The sequence below is a fragment of the Haplochromis burtoni genome, unplaced genomic scaffold (genome assembly GCF_018398535.1).
Source record: "Haplochromis burtoni strain Fernald_Lab_line unplaced genomic scaffold, NCSU_Asbu1 Contig_24, whole genome shotgun sequence".
NCBI classification, from domain to species: Eukaryota; Metazoa; Chordata; class Actinopteri; order Cichliformes; family Cichlidae; genus Haplochromis; species Haplochromis burtoni.
Window position 1 is genome coordinate 2,879,380 of NW_024582385.1, and position 25,554 is coordinate 2,904,933.

General features: G+C 41.7%; 1 protein-coding gene across 2 annotated transcripts in view; it reads right to left on the minus strand.

Annotated features, from left to right (window-relative positions):
- Positions 1-25,554, minus strand: part of cltca (clathrin, heavy chain a (Hc)) — a 34,534-nt gene that overhangs the window by 1,320 nt on the left and 7,660 nt on the right. The window contains exons 2-30 of one of the 2 annotated variants that reach the window (XM_014335022.2): positions 19,152-19,359; positions 18,699-18,701; positions 15,950-16,218; positions 15,634-15,795; positions 15,439-15,552; positions 14,754-14,927; positions 12,699-12,896; positions 12,402-12,602; positions 11,604-11,756; positions 11,328-11,450; positions 8,732-8,869; positions 8,476-8,640; positions 8,177-8,357; positions 7,233-7,396; positions 6,010-6,135; positions 5,781-5,923; positions 5,209-5,443; positions 4,977-5,099; positions 4,749-4,894; positions 4,487-4,670; positions 4,204-4,396; positions 3,823-3,980; positions 3,457-3,729; positions 2,989-3,306; positions 2,591-2,722; positions 2,381-2,491; positions 2,126-2,296; positions 1,816-2,037; positions 215-290 (exon numbers count right to left, since the gene is read on the minus strand). In XM_014335022.2, coding sequence (XP_014190508.1) covers positions 215-290; positions 1,816-2,037; positions 2,126-2,296; positions 2,381-2,491; positions 2,591-2,722; positions 2,989-3,306; positions 3,457-3,729; positions 3,823-3,980; positions 4,204-4,396; positions 4,487-4,670; positions 4,749-4,894; positions 4,977-5,099; positions 5,209-5,443; positions 5,781-5,923; positions 6,010-6,135; positions 7,233-7,396; positions 8,177-8,357; positions 8,476-8,640; positions 8,732-8,869; positions 11,328-11,450; positions 11,604-11,756; positions 12,402-12,602; positions 12,699-12,896; positions 14,754-14,927; positions 15,439-15,552; positions 15,634-15,795; positions 15,950-16,218; positions 18,699-18,701; positions 19,152-19,359 — 4,864 coding nt within the window. The remainder of the gene's footprint in view (positions 1-214; positions 291-1,815; positions 2,038-2,125; positions 2,297-2,380; positions 2,492-2,590; positions 2,723-2,988; positions 3,307-3,456; positions 3,730-3,822; positions 3,981-4,203; positions 4,397-4,486; positions 4,671-4,748; positions 4,895-4,976; positions 5,100-5,208; positions 5,444-5,780; positions 5,924-6,009; positions 6,136-7,232; positions 7,397-8,176; positions 8,358-8,475; positions 8,641-8,731; positions 8,870-11,327; positions 11,451-11,603; positions 11,757-12,401; positions 12,603-12,698; positions 12,897-14,753; positions 14,928-15,438; positions 15,553-15,633; positions 15,796-15,949; positions 16,219-18,698; positions 18,702-19,151; positions 19,360-25,554) is intronic. The other variant, XM_005926814.3, reaches the window with a different exon arrangement.

Genomic DNA, 25,554 nt, shown 5'->3' on the forward strand with positions numbered 1-25,554 from the left:
GATTTAAAAGCTTAGACTGGAAGCTGGTTTTGTTTTTATGTCATCAGAAGTATAACAACAAGTTAAAGCCAGGTTTTCAGGACCTTTCATGACTTAAAGAATTCACAGTGATTAAACCGAGTGACTACAGAGGACCCTGGAACCACAAAGTGAAAGACGAGAAAGCAAAGCGTTCTCCTGGATACTGATCACGATAAGTGGACGTTGAGGTTACCGTAGACGATGGGTTGCGTCTCTGTTGCCTGCTCCTCCTCTTTCCTTACAGACTCTGAGGTTTCAAGTTTATCTACCTGCAAACAGAATAAATGAATACATTTAGCAAAACGCTGAAACCCTTAAAAATGAAACTTACACGGTTCAAGGTCAGGAAAAAAAAAGTAGGGGTCAACACACGATCTCTTAACAATAACAGACTCTTGCAGCAGATGGTGCGAGCCCTCAGAGCCCCGAGCTCAACCATACGTGTCAATGTGGGATCACATGAACCCACAGAGGCAACTGAGAACTTCCAACTGCAATAAAAACGTTAATAAAGTGCCATATTTTGCATGATTTTAAAAATACAACCATTTATGACATCCTCAGTTACGTTTAGTAGCAAAAGCTGTTGCCCTTTATTTCTTAATAGTCAACTAATGAAACGTGAATGATCAGTAACGGCTTCTGCAGTCGAAAACAGCAGTCGTTGTTTTAACATCTTTTTTGGGCATAAATGCTGAGACTGGGGTTGCTATGATGGTCCAGTGTTTCCCTGCTTCTGCCTCACAGAGGCAGGAAATAAGTCAGTTCCTGTCAACCAGCAATATACATGAATACAAGTGAGAGCAGGAGGAACCTTTCTGAGCAGTGAGTCAGATAACTGCTAGCAGCAATATGCAGAATGGACTTCTACGGTCCAAAGGGGAAAGCAGCAGCAGCTGGATGCATGTTGTTTCTAAAACACAGCAATAAAGGCTTGCTCAGCAGTTTACTTCCACACCCCGTGTGCACATTCAGTTTGTCCATGCAGTGTAACAAACAGCAGCCCTTTAATTAAAAGCAGTGAGACCAAGCTGCTGAGTGTCCCATGCTGTTTGTGTCACACTGCTGCAGCAGTAAGACGCAGCTTATTTAGAGGCGGAGCCAAGTTACTTCAGGTGCTTCCTATCGTTCAAAGCCTTGTGCATGAAGCCGGGCAAACCAACAGCCTGCAGGTATGTATGAGCAAGACTTTGTTTTTGGTTAACACACATGCATCAAGTCCCAAGCATCAGAATGCAACACAAAAACCCAACAGTGTTACACAGCTGGAGGTAAATGCACTTTAGATATGCGGTATATCATTTTTTATAATTGTTGACGCGCCCAACTTCACAGGAATGCTTCAAATCACTGCGTCGACGCCACTGAACAACATACTGAATAATAAAACTTACATACTTACATGCTACGGCTATACCAAGTTTTGTATTACAGCCTATATGAATAGTTGCCCAACAATTACAAAACCAGTTTGACCGACTGATCAGTTTTTGAGTGCGCAAAGAGCATTAGAGCTAAAACCATGCACACTCCAGGCTGCAATCTCCTAAACTGAATGCTGATCAAACACAGAGCTTTAAACTGTCACCTGTTCCTTAACTGCATTAACCTGAAAGAGAAGAGGAGCAGCACAGGAGATGAACATTTAAAAAAAACAAACTGGCAGAGTCGGCTGGAGATGTAATCAGACAAAATTGTGCAAGTTTTATTTCACTGAGGATTCCTCGTGTGCCAACGTGTCCTCAGATCTTTTGAGTGACCATCTAACAGGAAACTTGAGAAGAGCCGACTCACCTTGCTGAGGTACTCCCTCATGACCTGAATGAAGTACGGCATAGAAAAGTCCATGATGTTGTGCCTCCAGGAGGTCTCCAGCACCACATCAGGTCGTAGCAGATCGTAGCAAGTGAACAGGCAGGCGGCAAAACACTCCTTCTTGTTCTCCTGCAGGAACCAGGACAGCAGCTCCTCTGCCAGCTCTGTGTCTTTGGATTCTGAAGCATACTGCATGGCATCCTGCAGAGCGAGAGGCAGCACACAGAGGGTCAGGAAGAGTGCAACACACCTGCTTACCTTAACCTGAGCACTCAAACGGAAGGGGCACCTTATAAAGCTTGTCCTTCTTGCAGAGCTCTACGCTCTGTTTCCAGCGGTTGTTGCCCTTAAACAGGTAGGCAGCGATTCTCCTGAACTCAATCAGCTCGTGCTTCTCCAAGCGCTGGGCCAGTGAGATGTTGTCAAAGTTATCGTAGGCATCTATTGATGTTCTCAGTGCCTAGCAGGAGTACGCAGAAAATGAAAGCGTGAGGTGGGTATTTTTGAAATAACAGAACATTGAACTAAATCCACAGTTACTCACCTGATAGTCCTCCTCTGTGATGAAGAGGTTGTTAAGTGCTTCGTTGACCGATTTGTTGTTGTGGTTCTGTACTGACCGTAGGTACGGTTTGACCAGAGGCAGCTGTTTCACCTGTTAACACACAAGTGCGCTCAGTGCTCAGCCCAGTTTGAACCACAGAGGAAACCAGCCTGATGCATCTGAATCATTATGACATGGAACAACATGTACCTTGGTGAAGAAGTTGACGGCGCGTGAGTGGTCCAGTCTGGGGGAAAGCACTATAAGCAAATCGTTCAGTAACAATGGTTTGAACTCCAGATAGAACTGGGTGGCTTTGTAATACAGCTCCACGTTGGCCACCTACAGCACACACAGAAGCAAAGAAATGATTTCATGCTTCTAAACAAATCTGTTAATAAAAACAAAACACTGCATTAGGAGATAAATGTATTGGCTTCTGTTTTTTGCAGACTGCTGGAAAATTGTAATTAGCTTGACTCGTACCAGACCAGCCAAGATTTTACTGCTACATTAATGTAAGACACAAACGGTCAACGTTGTGCATCCTTGTTGGGAAGAAAAAAAACAAAAACAAGTCGTGATTGTGATATCCAATTAAACTGTACCTTGGTGATGATGTCTTTGAACTGGCCCTCCTTCCAGGCATCTGTCGGGTGGTTCATCATGGTGATGATGGCGTTGTCGTACTCCTCGTATTTGTCATACAGGAAGACAAGTTCGGCCCACAGGTGAGCCTGCTCTGCTGCTCTCAGGACCTTTGGGATGTTAACTCTTGACCAGAAGAGCTCCAGATGCTCCCTCATCTTCTGGGGCTTGAACTTGGAATAGAGAATGGCCAGCTCTGTGAACATCCCCATGTGAGCACGCTCCAGGCCCAGGGCGGCCTCCAGCATGGTAATCAACTCCTCAAAGTAACCACGGTCCTGAGAGAGAACAACAGCGATGGGAGGTCGTCAAATGTTTGCTCATTTTTGGGCTAAGCTACGAGAGCTGCACACCTCAAAATCATTATGCCAGATTTCAAACTTCTGAATTTATTTTAAGGACAATAATGCTTCTCATCGATCTCTTACTTGGTAGTAGTTAATCAGCTCCTCCAGCTCATCGGCGTGCACTACGATATGGAGACCACACATCTGCGCCAGTCTGAACTCCTGTCCATCCACACAGGCGAAGCACACCTCTTTCCAGGTGCGGGTGCTGTTGGCCTTACGGGCGCCGTCCACAGCAGCCTGGTACTCTCCGAGGTGCACCAGGGTTGAAGCCAGACGACCAAAGTTGGAAACGTTGTTGTACAACAGTTTAGCGGCCTCATACATTTTCTCATCATAGCAGCGGTCACCAACCTAAAGCAAATAAAAAGTACAATAAACATTATTTCATCGATGACCCGTCGGCTCGTCAGAGCGTGAGTGACTCTGCGTGAGAGTGAGCTCAACCTGTTGGATGTGAGCATTATTGGGCCCATTGATGAACTCCTCAAGTTCAGCAAGGCGGTTGGTTTTGGCCAAAGCAAAGATCAGCTCGGTCTCTACGTAGGATTCGCGGGCCTTCTTACGAGCCATCTGCAGGAATTTGACCAAGTCCTCCCAGTTACCTGCAACATATTTACATTAATGAGGCTGTTGCTCTGTTTTCACAGTAATCCTTTCATATCTGCTGCACAAGCAAAGCTACTGCACAGGCTGCCATCTAAGACCCGATAACACAGTCGATGTAATTGATTGATTGATTAATTGCTTTCAATTAAAGTGGCACGAGCACACAACTAACAGCCTTCACTGAAACCTGCTCTAATTTAGTGAGATCATTCTGCGTACCACTCGTATCAGCAGCCTGTACCACCTCCATGTACGCAGAGGGGTCGTCAGCCTTGATGTAGGAATCAATGGCTTCCTTAACAAGGCCCTTCTGCAGCTGAGCCTTGGCCAGCTGGCTCCACACAGCGGGCTCATTGCAGCGCTCTGCAAACTCATAGGCTCGGTCCAAGTTGCCAATATGCTCGATCAGCACCTGTGGGGCAGGAGGCAGACAGGAAGTAATATCAAACCTTCTTCAGGTAATACGATTATTTGTCCAAGTGTCGAGAAAATAAGAACAGACCTGCACAGCAGAGGTGTTGACATCAAACTTTTTAAAGATGGCAAAGGCCTCCTCAAAGAGCTCATTACTGATGGCAATGTTTGCGATGTCAGGGGCATCATAGTTATCTAGCCTGCTGATATATTCCATCACTCGAGTACGGTCAGCCTTGATGGCCGTCAAGATCAACAGGTTCTGCAGATTTCTGTGTGAGAAAGAAAAAGATCAGGATTTCTGTGCAGTTTTAAAATAACTCTGGATAAACAGTACAGCACTACAGCACCTGTGTTCACTGAAGACTGAGTTATCCAACACAATCTTCTCCAGCAGCTCAATGAGCTCGTTGGGCAAGTCAGCAGTCATGAAAGCCTTGACTGTGACCGAAACCTCCTCTGGGTCCTGGGTTTCTGACAGTGCTGTCTGCACCACCTGACAGCACAAAGTAAGTAAGCTTAGAGAAGCAGTGCTGGCGGGCAGGGAGATTAAAAACCCACAGAACTCGTGTGCGTACCTGATCAATAAGTGGTCGCCTGTAGGGATTGGTCTCCAGCAGCACACTGGCCCACAGGTCAGGGTCTCTGCGTCGTACAAGGTAGCGAGACAAGCTTTTGAAAAGGGAGTTCTCATTGCAGACCTGACGGAAGAAAGAAAGAATTACAGTGCTTTGTGCTACAGTTAAGTTCACAACAACAGAACTGGATTGGCTGAAACTTGGACTGGTGGCATCAAATCGTCTTGCTCACATTGATCAGCTCCTGGTCACACTGTCCTCTCTCATAAGCTACACATGCCAAATGGGGGTCTCTCTTCTCACAGTACTTTCCCACCACACGGCTGTCATAGTAAGGGTTTTCCCTCAGGAAGCGTTCAGGGTTGTTGTTGCTGTCAATGTAGATCTTGGCCAGAGCATTGTGGGTTGCTGGCTCTTCACAGCCTTCATGGATACGAGACTCGAGCCAGGGCAGGAGCAGCTTCAGCCTGCAAGGACAGCGGACGTCAGAACTATCCCTGGCTACGTATACAGCTTTGACGCTTGGGTCAAATCTAGTTTCAGTAAGCTGTAAACGATGAGTAATACAATTATACAAATATAAATCATATATATGTATATATAAATTTTTATTTCAAATGATTAAAAAAAGGTTTTTTGACAAAAGCCAGCTCCAAAAGGAGCCGTAAACATCTGCATCACAGTTTCCCTCCTGATATTCACTCGTTAACGTCCATACAGCTCCCTGAATTACACTGAAGAATAAGTGTCAGGTAAAAATTTATTATGTTTTAGAAAATAACATAAGTTGAATGTGTGCAGCACCTGTTCCTCTTTTCCACCTCAGCGACCAGTTCATCCGTGGAAAACTGTCCTCTGACAACCAGGATCAGACTCTTGATGACATCCTCAGAGCAGTCCACATCTAAGAGGCCACCAACCACCACAGGCAGACGGCTCGGATTTACCTAAGCAAAGGTTTCACAATAAATCTCTCCTTGATCTGTGAATGAACCGTGCTCTGAAAACTAAATGTCTCTGTGTTGACTCTTACCTTCTGAACATAGATCTCAATGTATTTCTGCAGGTTGTTGCGGTACAGGTAGAGGACCAGGTCGTGGACAAAGTCGAAACGGTCACAGACGATGATGAGTGGGAGCTGGTCAGTTAGTTTGGCTTCCTGTGCATCACAGTAATGGGGAAGAGTGTAGTCAGTGAATCTGTACACAGGCGAATGTTTAGATTGGTTTGGTTTCTGCCCTCTATAATTATAATCACCAAAAAATGTCTGTTATTTAAAAGTACCAGGACTTAATCAGTTAAAAAACCACATAGAAACAAAATCAAGCGTCTTGGCTTTGTTAGCTAGGGAGGCTAAAGGGATGGTCAAACTATTGAAAACAACGTGTGTGTTTCGCACTAAAGAACAATAAACCTCCTTCATACTAATAAGCAGAGATGCCAGTTCTCACTAAGCAGTACTGACACACTGCTGCCATCCACAGGATTTAAAAAACAAAACTGGGATTGTGCATCTTGACACGACTATCCAACAACATGCTGCACTAGAAAAAAAGCTCCTTACAAGATTACACACAACACAAACCGACACTTTCTGTGTTTAAATGTGAAGTAAAGGAGCCTAACACGGTCACCGTTACCTGCACACACAAGAGCCAATGAATGACTACGACTACGTAAAGTTAATAGATCAGTGGCTACACATAGATACACCCCAGCAGGTGTATGGACTGTGGTGTATAAACATATACGCCTCCATACAAATCCCAGTTTCAATCATGTGTCTGAAAATAATGGGAAAGGGGTGAAAGAAAAGCAGGGAATGAATCCTGCACTGTGGGGAGGAATAGATTTACCTGATACATGTCCTGCCATTCCAAAGACAAAAGAGGAAAAGGACAAAAGATAATTGACTGCCATCAGGACTGCTGGTTGAACAATTTGCAACAAATACAGGTAAACTGTCAATGTGTGCAGCTTGGCTTTTCTATAGAATATAAAGACAGACTAAGCACTGTAAGCAACGTCTGATTATAAAATAGAGATTTCAGGAGAGTTTAAACTTTTGATCAACCAACATTAAATTCATATAACTACTGATAAAGTTCTGACAGCGTTACAGTTTACAAACAAGCACCAGTAGGAACCAACTGAGATATAACGGGCGAGGGTAAAAGAATAACAACAATTAAAGAGTCAAAGTCATAAAAGCTGCTTGTGTCAGTGTTTGATCGCTCCAGTCATCCCTGTCACTACCTTGAGGAAGTTCTTGACACGCTCAGGATCGTAGCAGTTGCTCTCTCTGCAGATCCTTTCCACCTCTTTGATCTGGCCCGTCTTGCAGGCAGCTTGGATGTATTTGAAGTGAACTTCAGGATCCTGACTGAAGTTTACAATAGAGCCCAGGAAATAGAACAAACCTGAGGGGAACACACAGTTAAAATTAAGCTTCAAATGGGATCCATGTGGATAGGGACATTGCTGACATTAAAATATTGTTCTTCCCCAATTAGTTTACCGCACCTTTATGCTCTATTACTCCAGTCACTACAGATGAGCTGCACTAGTTCACCTCTAGAGCATCCTGCACTATTTATCGATCGTCCTGCCTCTGTTCTGGCCTGACTGACAGCTGAGCAACATCTATCCAAGTACAGGGTTAGGAGGTAATAGCAACGGTAACGAAACAGAGACGAGCCAAATGCTTTTCCAGCAGCTAGTCTTCTTACAGAAATATTTCAGTCAAACTGATGCAAACAAATCATGACTATTTCAATGACTTTTCAATACTTCCTCATTAACTGAACTGGGTTTCCCATCAGTTTCATTACAGCCCTTTTCTATTAGTACCTACTCAGATCGTCTCGTTTTCCCTGATAATCGAGTACCATCTAAAATGCTTGTCCCTTATTACTGGGTTTCAAAAATGGCAATTTTGATGTTGGTGAAGGAGATGCTTTCATGACTCATTGTGACTACATGCCAAGCAGTGGCATGTAGTCTGCTGACGTCACACATTCAGATTGCTTGGAACCCCGGTCAAGTAGGTATTAAAGAAGTACCTGGTAGCAGGTACTACCATCTAATGGAAAACCCTAAAAACCATGTTGAGCAGTAGGTACAAGTGAGCTATTTGTATTGGCTGGATTATGGATTACTGATATAATAAAGAATGTTAAGAATGAATTTTTATGTCTCACCTTCAAAGCTCTTGAAGGACTCAAAGAGTTCAGTGAGAGCCTGTGTGGTGAGCTGTTCATGGTACTTGGACGCCACCTGGACGCAGATCTGCAGGTTCTGGCGGATGTTAGCTGAGAGCATGGCCCTGAGGCACTCCAGAGAATCTTCCACTGACAACGAGCCAAAGTAGTTCACCAACCACTGGAGGTTGTGTGGGGGAAAAAAAAAAGTTAATTCAGAGGCTGTACAATCTACAACAAGCAATGACACATTTGCCAGATGGGAAAACACTTTGACTGTGTAGGTAAGTGAAGCCTACCTCTGGGTTGAGCAGGTGTGTGTGCACCACAGCACGCTTGATGTCATACAGGTCAGTGTAGTGCTCGAGTGCTCTTTGCAGGAGTCCAGCTTTCTCACACAGCTGGGCAATGTGGGCACGATCATAGTTGGTGAACATCTGGTTGCCCAGGATTGCATCAGCAACCTACACCATGAGACGAATCATTAGAAAACAGTGATTCATGCTTAACAAATGGATTCATTTCATTTATTCCAGTGTGTGCATATTGGTCTACCTGTGGTGCATGCATGAGGTTCATCTCCAGCAGGCGAGTCTGGAGAGGTCCTTCTGAGGGTCTGTTGTTTTTCAGGGCATCCAGAAGGAATGATGTGCACTGCTGAATCAGGTTGTACTCCATAAACACATCCACAATCTGGACAAAAACAGAACCACAGGTAAGAAATAAACCAAAAATTAGACTACACTTGTACAGCTGAGAAGTATTAAAAAAAAACAACAAAAAGGCCTGTTTGTATCAAATATGGTAGCACTTATTTACTGCAGCTTTTACCTTTGATATAAACCCAACATTCTTGTCAGCAGTCTAATGTTCGGCACCACTTAAAGGATTAAATGTGAGGAATGCAGCCCACACAGTTCTCTAAAGCTTTTAGACAAGTTGCAATGACAAGTGAAAGTTGTCTGAATACAGTAACCGTTTAAAAAAAAAAAAAAAAGCCCGCCTGTGATGCAATGATTTGTGTTCCTATCAGCTGCTCTGTTGCACTTTAGGAACACGAGCTGTGTTAGCGGTTGACATTTGCAGCACGGAGGTTATGCACAGGCAGGAAGTAAAGAGGTGAATTTCCTTTATACCATGTGAAAGGCAAGATTTAGAAACATAAATGTGTGCTCAAACTTGTTCAGTGTTTTCCACCATTATAAACTAGTATATTATATACTTATTAGGGATGGACCGATCGATATTACGTATCGATCCGATACTGACCTAAATTACTGGATCGGATATCGAAGAGAAATAAAAAACAAAATGTAGCCCGATCCATTAAATATCAAAAAAGCACCTCACAAAACTTGCGACACGGCGTAACTCTGCTCATAACCGTAGCACGTCGGACCAGTACGCGTCACGTGATAGAGAGGCTGTGGCGTGCGAGACCTGTCGGCGGTCTGGTTGAGCATTTGGAGCCTCGCTACCAAACCAGCATCTCAGAGGAAGTGATCCCAGAGAGGAGTAAAGCAAGTGTGTAAGTCCATCTCTGAGTGTTTGTAAAGCATTCCAGCGTTAAGCTTAACAACCGATATATGGAGCGACTGCCTCTCTCTGTCTCTCTCCTGCTGCTACTTCAATCATGAAACTGATCAATGATCAGCTGATCGGCTTTTCTGTCGCGAGTCCGTCTCTCGTTTGTTTTTGGCCCACTTTGCACCAGAAAGAGGAAACCAGCAGATAAACAGCAGCAGCACGTTTAAGCTTGATCAGCTGTTGTTAGAATGTATTTAATATTACTTTCTACTCGAGGATCTTTTTCTACAGCTGACGTAACTGTGCAGGGGCGGATCTAGCAAAGTTTAGCCAGGGGGGCCGATAGGGCATGAACTTCTATTTTTTTCATGTCTATTTAAGCGCAATTTATGACAGTATGTTTGCACTGAAGCACCGCAGCAATTTCCTAATGTTGTAAACCTGCTCAACATTTGGCAATAAACCCCTTTCTGATTCTGATTCTAAATACTCTTTAAAATACCAGAATAGGGAGGATGGTGCAGGTTTAAGTTTATTAGCTCATTATTGCTGAACTATGAAATATTTTGGGTGCAGTGTATTTTTTGCATACAGGTTTAACAGAATAGCTTTAGTGGGTTTTTTTAAACTTGAGTATGAACAAAATATTAAAAAAACAAACAAACAGTTTTATTGATTAAAAAACACACTATATCAGAGTCATATCGGTATCGGCAGATATCCAAATTTATGATATCGGTATTGGACATAAAAAAGTGGTGTCGTGCCATCTCTAATACTTATGCTCAATAAACTTATTCAGTGTTTTCCACACTGAAGTAGGCAGGCATAAGTATATGACACAATAATAAACACCAAATAGTATTTTTTTTTTAGTTGTCATTTCTGCCTAACAGAATGATGACATCCTTTTCAATTTACTACTGAAACACCCGTGCCTTTATTTTGAAAGTTCGGCTAATGCTACCCAGCTACCCTTCTTGTCCTGCACTCCTTGCTGTGTGGCCGGGTTGTTGTTGTAGTGGTCCTCAATGTCTTTCTCAGGCCATCCCAGAGAGGCTCTGGTTCTGTGGCCAAATACAGCTAACTCCACCTTCTTGAACTGCAGCTGGTGACAGCAGTCCTTGTTGCTCTGTTGCTAGCTAGAGAAACACTGACCAGAACCTGCGGCAGCCAGAGAACTGCTTAATGTGCCCCTAACACTGAGATCACGGAGGCTCCAGAGCACAACAACGACTATTGTCCTTTGTATTGGTCAGTTGTTTATTTGTTACCAAGTACTTGACAAATAAACATGAAAACAACATGAAGCATGTTTTATTCATTCACTCACTTAAGAAAGCGCATGCTTCTCCAACTTCACACATATACGGTTTGCAGCCATGCCTACTGCAAATAAAGTCTGCATTGTAACTGTTGTAGCTGTAAACTCATTCTGCACTTAAAAATTCTATTTGTTTACATTCTGGGACAATTTCAGGCTGACTGGTTAATCACAGAGAAAGTGATAATTAAGTGACCTCAAGGTCACATAACACAATTTCAAAATAAAATAATAACTCTGTTGAACTACTGTATCAAAAATAAAAACATACTGCATCACTACATATCCTTCATATCCTACCTGTGTAATGTCAGCCAGTGGCTCTTCATCTTGGACTAGCATCTGTGCGAACTGCAGGCCCTGTTCTGGATTGATCCGCATCACATTCCTGAGCAGAAAGATCCAGTCTGGTGTGTAGCCGACCTGGAACAAAGAAAGAAAATGCTACAATAACCAACAAGCTCTCTCCACTCCACTTAATGGTCAGAACCAATTTCATTAAACTAGATTAAAAAATAAATAAAATCCAGAGTACAGATAATTAAAAGTAATGGCCAAGTGCAATCTTAGACATACCTTTTTGGCGTACAGGACAATCTTAGGAAACTGACCAGTCTCTGCAAAGCACTGAATGACCTTGTTGGGAACGTTGGCCCTCAGGTACACACTGAGAGCCAAGGTAGGATCCACCGCCTTCACCAAGTCACCCAGTTCTTCAGAACACTCCAACTGGAATACACAAGAAGCATCAGACGTTTAAGAGAGACAATTATGAAAAAGACAACAACCAAAAAAAAAAACATTGTTTAAATGCAAATAATAAGTGTATGACAATAAAATAATCTTAACACCGTTTCAGTAAAAGGACTAGATGTTACAATCCCTGACAATGCACTGCTTCAAATAAAGTCTTGAGGGATGGCTGAGGAAAGGCAGAAACTTTCCCAGCGGGACACATTGTTGTGTGCCTTCACAGGCTGTTTCGGTCTTTTATCACAAGCTGTTCTGCCGGATTTTAGTTTCTTTTTTCCTTCCTTGGTTAGGTTTAGGGATTAGAGATCTGATCTAGATTATAGTATTAACACTTTGATGGACTCTTGATGGACCTCTCTAAGACTGTTGGGATTGGTTCTCCACTGATATAGAAAATATAGCAAATATTAAGTGAATGAAAATCAACTCAAATGCATAATTCACTTTTTTCTTAACCATGGAGAATTTGTAGATTCAAAGTTTCTGAAGGGGACTTCCTAAATTCCTTGCATATCACGTGATCCTGCTTGATCCAAGATAACAGGCAAGTTGTGTAAACATAACAGGCAGCTCAGGAAGAGCGACTTCCTGCGAGCTGGCGCTTAGATGGATGTACAGTACCTTGTCTTCCTTCAACCACTTTTCCAAAAGCTGCTTTCGCCCCTGCTGGAGGACAGGCCTGCAAAGCTCCAGGGACTCAAACTTATTGAGCTGACCCTGGTCTAACAGGATACCAAAGTATTGCAGCAAGGGGGAGGTTTGGCCAGGCTGAGTGGGAACACTCTGGAAACGACGGATGGTATCTGGAGTGCGCAGGATGCCCTGAGTGAAGAAATGTCAGCAGAATATGAGAAAAGCCATAAAGCAATGATAAAAGACAAAACGGGCAGTAAAAGACCATGGAAGTCACTAATGTACCTTTGGTGCATTAGCAGCAACCTTGGCGGCATCGGAGTAGTTGCCAGCAGCAAACAGGTTGTTGAACTTGCGTGCAAACAGCTCTTCGGCTCCCGTGAGGTTGTTGCGGACAGCTAAGCGGAGAGCCAGATCTGGATTCTGCAGCACGTTGGTGATGTAGGGAATGATGTTTTCCTCTTCCACACAGACAGACAGAACCTGTGCCACAGGAAAAGACATTTTTAAAGTCCAAGTCAATCTGTGAAGTTTATGTCAGGCATGTGGAACAGATTCACAGATTTGGTCAAATACACAATGAAACGTTGATTGGAAAAACAGTCTTTTGTACTTGAACTCATCTTAGATACATTATGACCACAGAGGCATGATTCAATACACTTTTGTCAGGTAACCAAAAATAAATAAATCAGTAGTCAACATGTTAAATTTAAGTATGTGCAATGAAATTAAACTCCGTCTAGCACTGGGATATGGGTGCTGAATGCAAATGTTATTTTAGTGGCTCAGTGTAACACAGGGCTTGTGTGTGAAGTCTGGCAACTACTCAAGCAGGATCACTTACTATAATGTTACTGGACTAAATGGAAGTAATGTGGAAATGTAAATACATGTAAATAAACAAAAAAGGAGGAAAAGGAGTTTAACAAAAGGTTTCCTAGTGTTCATCCTGTGTTCTGCTCAGTGCGCACTACATGTGTCCAGAGGAGAGTACGCTTGTAGAGGCTGATATTAAAGTCCGATAATTACTATCATGAGGGAGACCAGCCTGCACACTAACCCCAGGGTGGCCTAACATTTTGTTCCTAAATGCTAGGAAAAAAATATCAAGTATCAAGTGATAAACCTAGTTGAGACAGATCCACCAAGAACAAATAGCAAAGCTCATTTCAGGCAGACACTACCGAGAGGATCTACACTGACAGAGAGCACCAGGATGTGCTTCCCACTCTGCATCACACGCTGATGGGACATGGGCCTTTTTCCACCCGTACTCTGTCATTTAAATTCTCCATGTTACCTCCTCCACCCCTGTCGGGTTTCTGTGCAGCAGTTCAGTGCTACACCTATAATCAATGCATGTCACTGACAGGCCAGGATACTCTCCTCATGCACTCACTGATTTTACATTCATGAGCTCAATATCTTAGCACTGTATGATAATGTAATGTTTTCCCACCTGAAATGTTTATGAGGTAATAATGATGTTTTTCTACTACCCGACATTTCCATAAAAATATGGTCATGTTGATTTAACCGCCCCCGGTGAACATTATGCTGCTAGTCTAGTTGAGACCAATTTTCCTTTCACCTGGCTACTTGATAGAAGTATATAGCACTGGAGTAATTTATTAGTCAGTATCCAATTACTAATTTTGCTGGTAACCAACCCAGTTAACCAGAATCAGTAAGTGGCGCAGACAGCGGCCTATTCTCTCTCAGATCACTGTCTCTGTGTGCTTGTGACACACACACACACACACACGTACACACACGCACGCACGCACGCACACACACACACACACACACACGTACACACACACACACAGGCAGACTGTGAGATCTGTCACAGTCTGAGATCAGCTTTCCTCTCTGCGCTCAATTATTCATGTGGTGTGTGGCCTGGCTGGATCATTATTCATCGGCTAGCTGTATCCAGTTCTCTTCTCTGGTTCTGCTTCAGAAAAGCAGTAAGACGCAACAGTCGCTGCTTTCTGTTTGTGAAACACTACACCTTGGATTATTTATAATGACTCCTGGCAAAGTGAACCTGCCTGATGACAACAGACAAACAAAGAGATGCTGCTGTCAGCTGATGTTTGTTGTTGCCCAGCGTCATATTTGCTGGATATTACTAGGACTAGAGATGAAACAAGATTTAAATAGTAAAATTGAACTATAAATTAAGATGTTATGATATATTTTATACAGATTTTTAGGAAACTGAGTGGAAAATATATGGTTGCACGTTCCGTTTTGACATGAACAAGACAGCAACTCCAGGCATCACTTTAATTTCCATGAGCAGTTAGAATTAGCACATCGTGACATTCTTACCTGCCCCTTCCTGTTGACCCCAATGATGCCTGAGGTGGCCTCATGTGGAGCGGTGACAAAGATGGTCTCTCCACTGATGCGGTTCATGTAGATGCAGGTGCCAGTCTCCAAGTCATAGAGATGGATGTAGCCATATTTGGTAATGAGGAAAACCACATTGTGCTTTGAGCTTATCTGTCAAAAACCAATTTAGTGATGTTACATAAAGCTGTGCATTGCTATCTGAAACATCACCAAAACAGTACCTACTCAAAGTGTATTTCTGAGTTCAGTGAGGTCAGGGACGTCTACAGAAATCAGAGACTTGCTTTTGAAAGTGTGTAAGATACACGGATGACCAGCCATGATGAAAAATATGGGCCTACCAGCAAATAAGATGACATTTAGCAACCATAGTGGCTGATGTTTGTTGTACATCACTATTTGGTGGACAAGTGGTTTGGTGGTTAAGCACCCGGAGACAACTGTTATTGTGATTTGGCGCTCTATAAAGAAAGTTATTCTAACAGAGATTTCCTTGTCAGTAAAAGAAATTATGAACAATTAAAAAACAAAAACATCACCACACATCAGCCAAACTGGTCTTTTAAAACACTGATAAACTGCAGTTTTGCCAACCTAGTACTTCCTTTCATGCTACTGATTTCAGTTTGTTAAAGCCAGCTGCTCAGTCACACAAACATACCTGCATGGCTACAGGGAAGTCATTCTGGGCTTCTGGAGGGAAGAAGACATCCACTGCTTTCTTAGGAAATGGCTGGTTACCAGTTGGTGGGGTTCCCACTTCAATGATGTGCAACTATGATGAGGACAAAACATTTGTAACAAAACCATACGAGAGAAATCACTGTTCACAATTGTGTTTGTAAAAACCAGTCACCTTCCCTCCAGCCTGGCCTCTGACAGCAAAGCAGAACAGAGTTGACTCTTCTGCATTCCCTTCTATCTTAAACTGGGCGAAGCTGGCAGCATGGCCTTCAATGGGCTGAGAAACTTTTCTCTCAACAGAGTACAGCTGCATGGCTCCCACCACTCGATTTTGCTGAAAGAAAAAACAAACCCCCCCAGAATGATAGATATAAACATGCATAAGGTAATTATGACTGCATATTCCTTGTGACTGACGTGCTTCGACCATAGATTACGAACCTTGGCTTTGTTTTTTGTTAAACCAGAACACATGCAGAACAAACTACCTGAGCTGAGATGCCGATGAGCAGGAGCCACTTCTGCTTGGCATCAGTGCGGTAGTTGATGATCTGGCAGCCTGCCAGGCTAGAGTGCCGGTCAAAGACTTTCACAGGCTGTGAGTCACCCTCCATGCTCCAATGGTAGACGGCATTGTCAGTCACAAGTGCAACTGTGTTAAGAGAGATCCACTTCCAAAAGGTAACATCGTCGGTCATGGTGTGCGCCTTCATCTTGCTCTTCATCTCAATGTTAAAGATCTGAAGAGTTTTGGCAGCTACAAGGGGGAGAAACAGGGCAGGAACCAGGCCACAGGAGAATGTTACAGCTCACGATAAGAGCGAGGCCGTGCACACAGAGAGACGCACACAAAAACCTCCCATAGGAAAAGAAGCACACCATTTCTTTTTTAAAGAGACAAGAAATTTGAAATGTTGTTTTGATGGCACAGAGGTCATCAAGCAACAATGCCACAACTGATAAGATGAAAAACATCGAACAAGCTGTATTTTGCAATTTTTGTCATATGAAGTGTAGTGAGAAAAAAAAAAAAAGGAGAAAGTGAATTTATTTCCAGAATACAAGAGGTGCGATAGGCTCGACGTGAACTTAAGTGCATACAAATTCATAATTTAAACCAAATGGTGCATCAATGTAGGAAGCCAATAAAAACACTTCTGCTTACTGCCACTGACTGCATGAAGAATTATCAACATGAATACAATTATTGAGAAAGGTCATTTTCCACGTGTGACAAAATTAAAGGATTAGAGGTGCCGACTGTCACCGAATGGTTCGATACATGCCTACCTCTTTCTTAGTACAAGTCATTCTAGATTAGAGGACACAGACTAGTGAGTACGGTGTTGTGAATATTAAATAGTGTGCTAAAAATAATAAATATTTGGAATGTTTCAAACATATTTGAAACAATTAGAAGAAAGTTCACTCACCTGCATTTTCTGTATTATTAGTTGGGGTTAATTTGAGAAGCTAAAGCTTTACTAAGAAGCAGTGTGACTTCTTCACTTTTTACCTTGTGTCAGAAAAGCGAAGACCAATGCATCAGCCAAACCGTGAAGATTATTTTGCCATTACTAAGCCAAAGTACAATAAGCAGATTGGTAAATGGACCACTTGCAGCAGTAGCAGCCAAATTTCAAAGAGCATGCAATATTTGAAATTCAATCATGATTAGTGTCTGGCGGTGTGTGTGTGTACGTGTGTGTTTTGTGGTCAACCTTAGGTTACATGGAGGAGTTAACGCTCAAACTGTGTCACAAGACGAGGTCAACTAAGCATCTTCACTATGGGACTGAACAAGAAAGAGCTACACTGGCCTTACACTGCAAAAATACAAGGCAACAGTTTGCATCTGCTGCTCTCTATATACTGTTGTGCTTCCTGTTCCTGTACATATATAGCTCCTGTTTGCTGTGATAAGGTGCTTTTTTTTAAGCATTTTCATGAACTGCCTTAAAAAAACGGACACCAGTTCCCTCAATAAATAAATCACTGATACCGTGTGTTTTTTTCCACACATGAATAGTGGACAATGTGGAGGGACTCATGTTGACACATTGTCCACAGGTGCACCATCACACATGCAACACAACAGGAGAAAATCTGAGTCATACATGTTATCCCTACTGGAAATTCACTTGATTTAGACAAGACTATTGCCTGGACCTGAGTGAGCAAGAGGCAGGACCCAAAACACCCACATGCTCATTGTGCAATCACCAAACAAGTACCTGTTTCATGATATGGGCGCAGGCAGCTGTCTAAGCTTAGTGAGTGAGACACTCACATTCTTACAAGCAGCTCCATCAGGCATGAACCTGAACAAAACCAGGGCTGCAGCATGTGTGTGAAATGACCAAGTCGTGACATAATATCACTGAGAACACAGGGACAAAGCTTTGCCCCCCCTAAAAAAACCAAAATTGCTTTGCTCATAAAATCTTTAAAAAGGTGCATAAGTAAGCTCATGGACTAAACATGTGAGGATACTCAAGGTTTCTGAGCTCTTGGATAAGCTACCACAGTAAACTTATGAGTATAATTTTATCATTTCCACACCCTGACAAGCAAGCCTTACAGATTACTCTTCATTCTATGTTTTGACCCAATTCAATCCTCATCAGGCACTACACGTGACAGAGAAATGTCCCATTAGGACCATGTGAAGTAAAGTCAGTGCTGATGACAGGTGGCATTAGACTTCTCGCACAGATTACAAGATAAATTCCTGTGCTCTCTGGTCTTGTAACAAACTGTAATATTTAGTTCTTATTACAGTGAACAATTAATAAAAATTATTAAGCATAGCTTTGAGACAAATGAAAGTTAATTACAACATAACACAGATGGAAGAGGACATGAATTTCAAACGGAAACCAAGAAATGCAAATTAAAATGAAATCATTTTACCCACAGTATTATCACACTTGCAACAGGTTCTAAATCACTTGTACATAAAACAAAAATGATGAAATGCCAGCAAGCCGTAAGACTGTGAAAGCTAAATCCTGTTTACAGAATATTGGCTGAGATGTGGAAAGGAATTTCAAGAATGCACTAAAACTTGGTTAAACATATGTGTAAAGAATACTTAAACCTAGCCCATTAGTGCTGAGGCTCTAAGAGCAAACAAACTCTACAGTAGTCTCTATGCTTCAAATGGATATTCAGCTTATAAATGTTGCTTTAAACAGGATTTTACTTCCACAATGAAGTAGTTAAATTTCAACTCACCGTCTGCAAACACATAAGAAAGCAGTAAAGGAAAAAAAAATAAGAGAAGACAAAAACAAAAACAACAAAAAAGTCAAAGCAATCATGGATGCTGGACAAAAAGAATAAAAAATATCCCATTCTGAGTATTTACAGGACAAATGTTTGGAGGAAGAAAAAAACAAAAACATACATGTTGGCCATTAAAAACTAATCCACAATGGAAAACTAAAGTAGCTGGATGTGTATGGACATAAATAAATGAAAATAATTCATAATATTCTTAAAATTTTAAATGGATAACATGTTGCTATATAGAAGAAAAACATGTCCTAATGAAATGCTGTAAGTCCCTTACAAGTGGTTAGTTAACGTTTGTGTTAAACCCTGATATTTAACACATTTCCCTCTCTCTGTGGTAATGCACTGCACTCAGAGACATGCAGCCTTTGAAATGTAAATAGACTGCCATACCTTTAAGTGCAATGACCTTGCTGGCTGGATTCATGATGGCGCTGTCAGCTGAGATGGGCCTGCGGATAGGTGTGTTGGGGTCGGCCAAGTCGATGATCACCACCTGAGTCTGCTCACCCACCTTCTCACGCACACAGATGAACTTATCAGACTCCATGGTTAGGGTGCTGAAGCCTATGTTGGCCGGATTGATCCCTAAGTTTTGGAGCTAAAAGAAACAAGAGAAAAAAGCAGAACCATGTGAGCCTGAACAGAACTGGGCAGCAAAAGGTTCGTTAGGTAAATATGAAGATCATCTCGGGAAACAATACGTCACATTGTTCCTGTCACAATTTCAACCTAAGCCTTTGACAAATGTATAGTCAAATTAATGCCAGGAGTTGACCAAACAACAGGGTCCGCTAAGAATGTTGGGACTTTAAACTCAGCTACTGTGCACTACCACAGAGAGCGGATGAGTTTGCCATACTGGAGCTAGGCAGCAGTTCTTTGGACACATGTAGTTTTGTACTGGATGTAACAGTTATTGCCTGGCCTGGGTGGAGAGCTAATGCACAGCCAAGTTCTCAAAGTATGGGCCAAAGAGGAAACTGCAACATCATTACATAACACTCAAGTGTCTCTTTAGTCTGACTAACAGTAACTATTCACAGTCTGACATCTCAGAAATTATTATGTTTCACAGGAGCTGGTTTGCCAATACAATATATACCAATATCAGTGCATGAAGATGATTCTGTCACGTCATATAGACAACCACTGGTGCTTTATTTTGTCCAAGTTTTACCTAAATTAACACCAATTTGAATCTCTGAGGGCAACTCAAGTACATTAGAGCACGCTTTAGCTTCAATTACTTGTAGGTGTTCCATGAAAAGAGAGACAGGACACGTGAAAAAATTAACCTGCATAAAAATAAAGCCTCAGGCTGTGTGTGAAACAATTTGCCGCATGTAACACCAGCAAGTTCTGCAGATCTGCTTACTGACAAAGGCTGGAAACAGGGTATCCTGCCTGCCTTACACAAACCCTGACACAGCAGTGCTTGCTGAGGACAGTCAGAGGAGCAATGGGCAAAGCCAGCTCTGAGCGAGAGTATCAAGAAGAAGCAGTTTTCATTGCTTAACTATACGAATAATACTAAACATGAAAAATAAGAAAAAGGCAATTATCAACCACATGCAGCCAACACTGGTATAACGTAAATTTAAAGGAAATGAAACTACAAAAACCATCCTATGCACCATGTTTTGCTGTTGCAACTTCCTCCAATTTTTGGCTGTCAATGAGTAATATACCACAGTTGTACAACTGCTGAATAATCACAACTATTTAGAACATGGTTTTGTGTTTAAACCCAAGACCGTTACCGTGTATATACATTTTTATTTATGGCCAAGTATTTGCATCTTTGATCAGACATAACTGGTATATCGTGCACAGCAATCATTTACAAAAAATAAACATATATCCTATTGCAGTAATGTGAATAAAGCTGGTAATGGTTGTATAATGCTTTGCTTTCAGGAAAAATGGCCTCAGAAATGTTACAATGCTTTCTCATTTTATTCAAAATAAATCCGTGGGTGCAAATGACATAAATATCTTTTGTCTTTTCAGTAGACAGCTGTTACTATACTTATAATAACGCTTAATAAATCTTAATCTGTGTGTTAAAGGTGCACAATCTATTACTGCCTGCTTAAATTAACCAGCCATAAAATTTTACACATTCACTTGTAGTGCTGAAATGTTTTATGTTGGAGGGTTTTTTATTTTTTAAGCATATTGGATCACTCCCATCTTTGTTGGCAAATGTTCACTTTTAAGACTCTACAGATAAAAATGTGACCCCCTTCTAAAAACTTTGCCTAGTTCAATTCTAATCAGCAAACACACTCACAGTTCTGAAAACTGCTCAACGAAAGAGACCTTTTATCAATGACAGGACACACCCTCTCCACAACCCTGCCCCAACCACACAGTGTGTAACCTGGTTCCCTCTCAATGACCGTGAAAACAACTGCACAGAACAAGTCTTACTACAAGCTATGAGGAAAGAACTGAAAACTGATCTGAACATATTTTTTTTTGAACAGTGGAGAGGTGACATCATACAGTAACGTCACTGCCTCTTATCGTTGCCATTGTCCAGTATGGAAGCCTTGTTTACTAAGACAACATTTATTCAAACACCGGACAAAGGGAAACGGCCTATGTGGAGAATCCTTCTGACCCTGAACACATCAGCTTTCACTAATATCTAGCAACAGTTTGTTTCATGAAAACACAGCAAGAGATACTACATAGCTTAAATTAATTTAAATAGATGGTCAGCATAACCAAGAACTCACTATTCAGTTATGGCAACATCCCATGCAGCTGCTGTGTGAATGAACTACTAGTTTGCCTTCAAATGAGTGCTCTTTAATTCAAACAGATGTATTTCTACATTTTAAAACACAAGAAGAAGCTATTATTACACAATATTTCTAAACAGATTTATGCGTTTCGCTTCCCTCTCATCTATTCTTGGATCAGCAGGAAGCCCTTTCATTCACACATGAAAAGCATTTCTAAAACAGGAAAGACCAGCATGGCCTTATCACAATGAATGCTACCCCTCTTGCATGGAATAAAGAAAAGCAAACGCAGACTGATTGACCACACCACAGTTTGGGAGACTGTTTTGCTATGGAAACCTTAGAGTAAAACACTACTGTGGGTTAACACTGCTACAACATCACCGAGCAGGAATTTGGCTGAAAGCAGGTCAGCCCAAAGGAGCTACAAACAATGTGGAAAATCATTTAACCATTCAGTCTAGCACTGCTCTGCATAGCTGTTAACACATCAACCAACCAACTAGAGCCACACAATTATGTCCAAAGTGACGTTGTTCAATAGTAAAGTCATTATTATTCATTTGTTGAATTCCCTGCACTCTGATGTAAACACAACATTGCTTTGTATAAACCTTTGTACTGAAACTTAGCAAAATTAAATAACAGACCACTGATTTCACATTTACACTGTGCTGCACTGACACACTGCACAAGCTCATTTTTACTGATATCCAAGTTGACAATTTGAATGATTCACATAAAACGTTGTTTTTCTTGGTCTTTACGCATTAACTATACCGCAGACTGTCGTGTGTTTTCAGGGTAAAGGTTAGTTAGATTAGTTCTGTTGCTCTGCAAACAGACAGTACTCTTTGAATATGATATGCCAATATGATGAGCATGCATTTTTAATATTGTATGATCATGTTCTTTTAATTCTGATATGCCAAAATCATAATCGAAATTAAAAATTTGTTTGTGCTGCCCTCCACAGTTGATCAATGATAGGATAACAAAGGAAGAGCCTCCGAGAGACTTGCATGAAGCAAGAGTGAAAATCAAACCGATCTGTATTTAGAAAGTGTGGACAAAGAGAATAAAGAATGCATACAACTACGAAGGGTAGGCAAAGCACTTGGTAAAACACTTTTTAATGAAGAAGGAGGGAAAAAAAACACATTTAAGAAAGATAATTACAGAATCGATCACCTAGAGCACGTAAATGCTGATGTAGCAGAGACTACCATATTTTTCACACTATAAGGCACACTTAAAATCCTTTAATTTTCTCAAAAATCAGCAGAGCGCCTTATAATCTGGTGCGCCTTATCTATGAATTCTGGCTGTGTTTACTGACCTCGAACGAAATTCCGTCTCCACCGTTGCTCGACGCTGCGTGTATAGAGCAGGTAGTGCAACAATAGAAAAATAGTTGCGGGACGGCACTGTGTAGCGTTTGTCTAGAGTGTTGATCATTTTCCTAAATCCCTCGTTTTGCACAGTGTTGATGGGAGCCATATCTTTGGTCAGGTGATAAGTGATAGCCTCCGTAATGTCTTTGTGCCTGCGGGAGTTCGATGGGTATAGGGAAGCGCTGTATAAGGTTCCCGTTATTGATGTTTGGGTGGTTGACTGGGACGGATTTTCTCCTGTCACTTTCTCGTCATCCCTGACGTGCTCTCCGTTGTTTTTCCTGCTAATTTTAGCATCACATGGCACAGCTTCTGTATCACGTGGTATAAGGCTCCGCCCTTGTCATTTGTTGAGCAGGAAGAGAGAACGCTTGTTTTCATGCAGATTACGTCCCGGATCAAAATGCGGTACAATCGTCGTCGTCGTCATTTTTTTTTTTTTTTTTTTTTAAATCGTGTTCATTTGGAAATTAGATCGCACATAAGTATGAATCGAGATCGTGATTTTCTAACGATTAATCGTGCAGCCCTACTAAGCGTTATGGCTACCATAGTCAGGAGCCTCGCGACTCTTAGTAATCTGGGTCCAAAACTCCGTTCGCGTCAGGTCCCAAAGTCAAACGAACACTGTCTAAATTCTTTCATCTTTAATAAAATGATCAGCGTTGCTGCTTTACCAAGTGTAACAATTACGTTTAACATCCAGGCATCCATGAAAACAGAATTTATTAAATTTAAGTTAGCAGGAAGTTAGCTCGCTGGTTTCGCTAGTTACCTAAACATGATATAGCATGTTCTGACAGAGAGATTTCTGGAAAAAAATAAAACGTACAGCTCTGCTATCACTACCAACATGAATGAAGACAGAAAACTACACAATAGTGATGTTTGTAGGGTTACTGAAGTAGGGCTAGCTGCTATATAATGCTGTGCTAGTGATCGCTAGTGACACAGCTATGTTAGCATAACAAAGCATAACACAGTGAACCTGAGCGCTAACTTTTTTCCACTTGATAAAAGTTCCCGATGTTTTTTTGACAAATGCAATTGCATGGAAAATTGCTGTAAACGGACCAAACTTCAGTAGGGGAGAACAACTGAGATAATCCAGCCACAATATGAGGTTAGTCATTGATGTAAGATAAGATAACCTTTATTAGTCCCACACGTGGGAAATTTGTTTTGTTACAGCAAAAAGTGGACAGTGCAAAGTTACATAGCAAAAATTAGAAAAACACTGGAACAACATATACTGGTGCGCCTTATCTATGAAAACCGACCCGTTTGTCGACAGTGCACCTTATAATCCGAAAAATACGGTAGTTCAGCAAGCACTTGCAATGGCAGCAACAAAATGCCAGCAAGAGACATTGTGAATTATGATTACACTATTACCATCATTCATCTCTTTACAAACCATTAGCTCAAGCCCAGCCTTATTTTTTTCCAAATGACAGATTATAATGTTCTAGTTATTTTTTTTCCATGATCAATCATTCTTTCCTTTACTGACCAAAACTGCTATGCTACATAAGCTAAGGAAGATACCTGGCCATGTGCCCTGTAGTGGTGCAACGGATCACGGTTGATTCGTAATCCGAACCGATCCCACTCCACGGTTCGGCACGCATGTGATCCGAAGATTCGAAAAAGAAGAAAGAAAAAAAAAAAATGTGTATGGTGGCGTGGTGGGTCTGTCAAGCAATAGTTATGGTCAGCGCTAGCGAAGTGGAGTGGAGTGAGTGGAGGAGCAGAGGAGTTTGCAGTATTTAAGCAGCCCTTTGCTGCCCAATCCGACCGGGCTAAAGCTATTACAAAAGCTATTGGGGTGTTTAGCTGCAGACGGGAGGCCGTATTCCTTTGTGCAAAACAAGGGGTTTAAACTATGATGAACGTGCTCGAGCCACGCTATGATATCCAGTTGCGCGTCCACTTTAGTGGCAAGATCGTTCCAAGCATGTATGAGCAGGAAAAGATTTAAGTTATGGCTGAAATGTCCCAGGCATCTTCTGTTGCCCTAACTACTACAAATGGGTGGACCTCCGGGACAACGGAAAGCTACGCGACCGTGACAGCTCATATCACAGCAGAGTGCGATATAATGAGCGGTATGTATTATTGTAGGGTCTACCTTACAATATAAAGCACCTTGAGGCGACTGTTGTTGTGATTTGGTGCTTTATAAATAAAATTGAATTGAATTGAATTGAGTGGTAGATACAAAGCCCTATATTGTACCATAATTTGTTTTTTAATAATTGCGTGGAATGAGTCTAGAGTTGAATATTTTTAACAGGCAAAAAAATACTTCAATAAGTAAATAAGTAAATGTTCAATTTTTGTCTTTTTTCGCTGATCCGAAAATTGATCCGATCCGAACCCTGAGATTTTTCATCCGTTGCACCACTAGTGCCCTGTAATCTTATCAGTGGCAGAAAGTGCCCATCCACATGCTTTATTGACAACTTACAGCAGTTATACACCAATTAGTTAAGTTAGCATAATTATGTATTTCTCAACAGCACTAGGGACAAACGTGACATTCAGAACAAAAAGCCTAATAAAAAGATCCCAATTTAAAACTTTGAGACAAAAAACAAAAGTCAAAGCAGATGCAGATTGCATTTTTATCTACTGGGGGGGGGG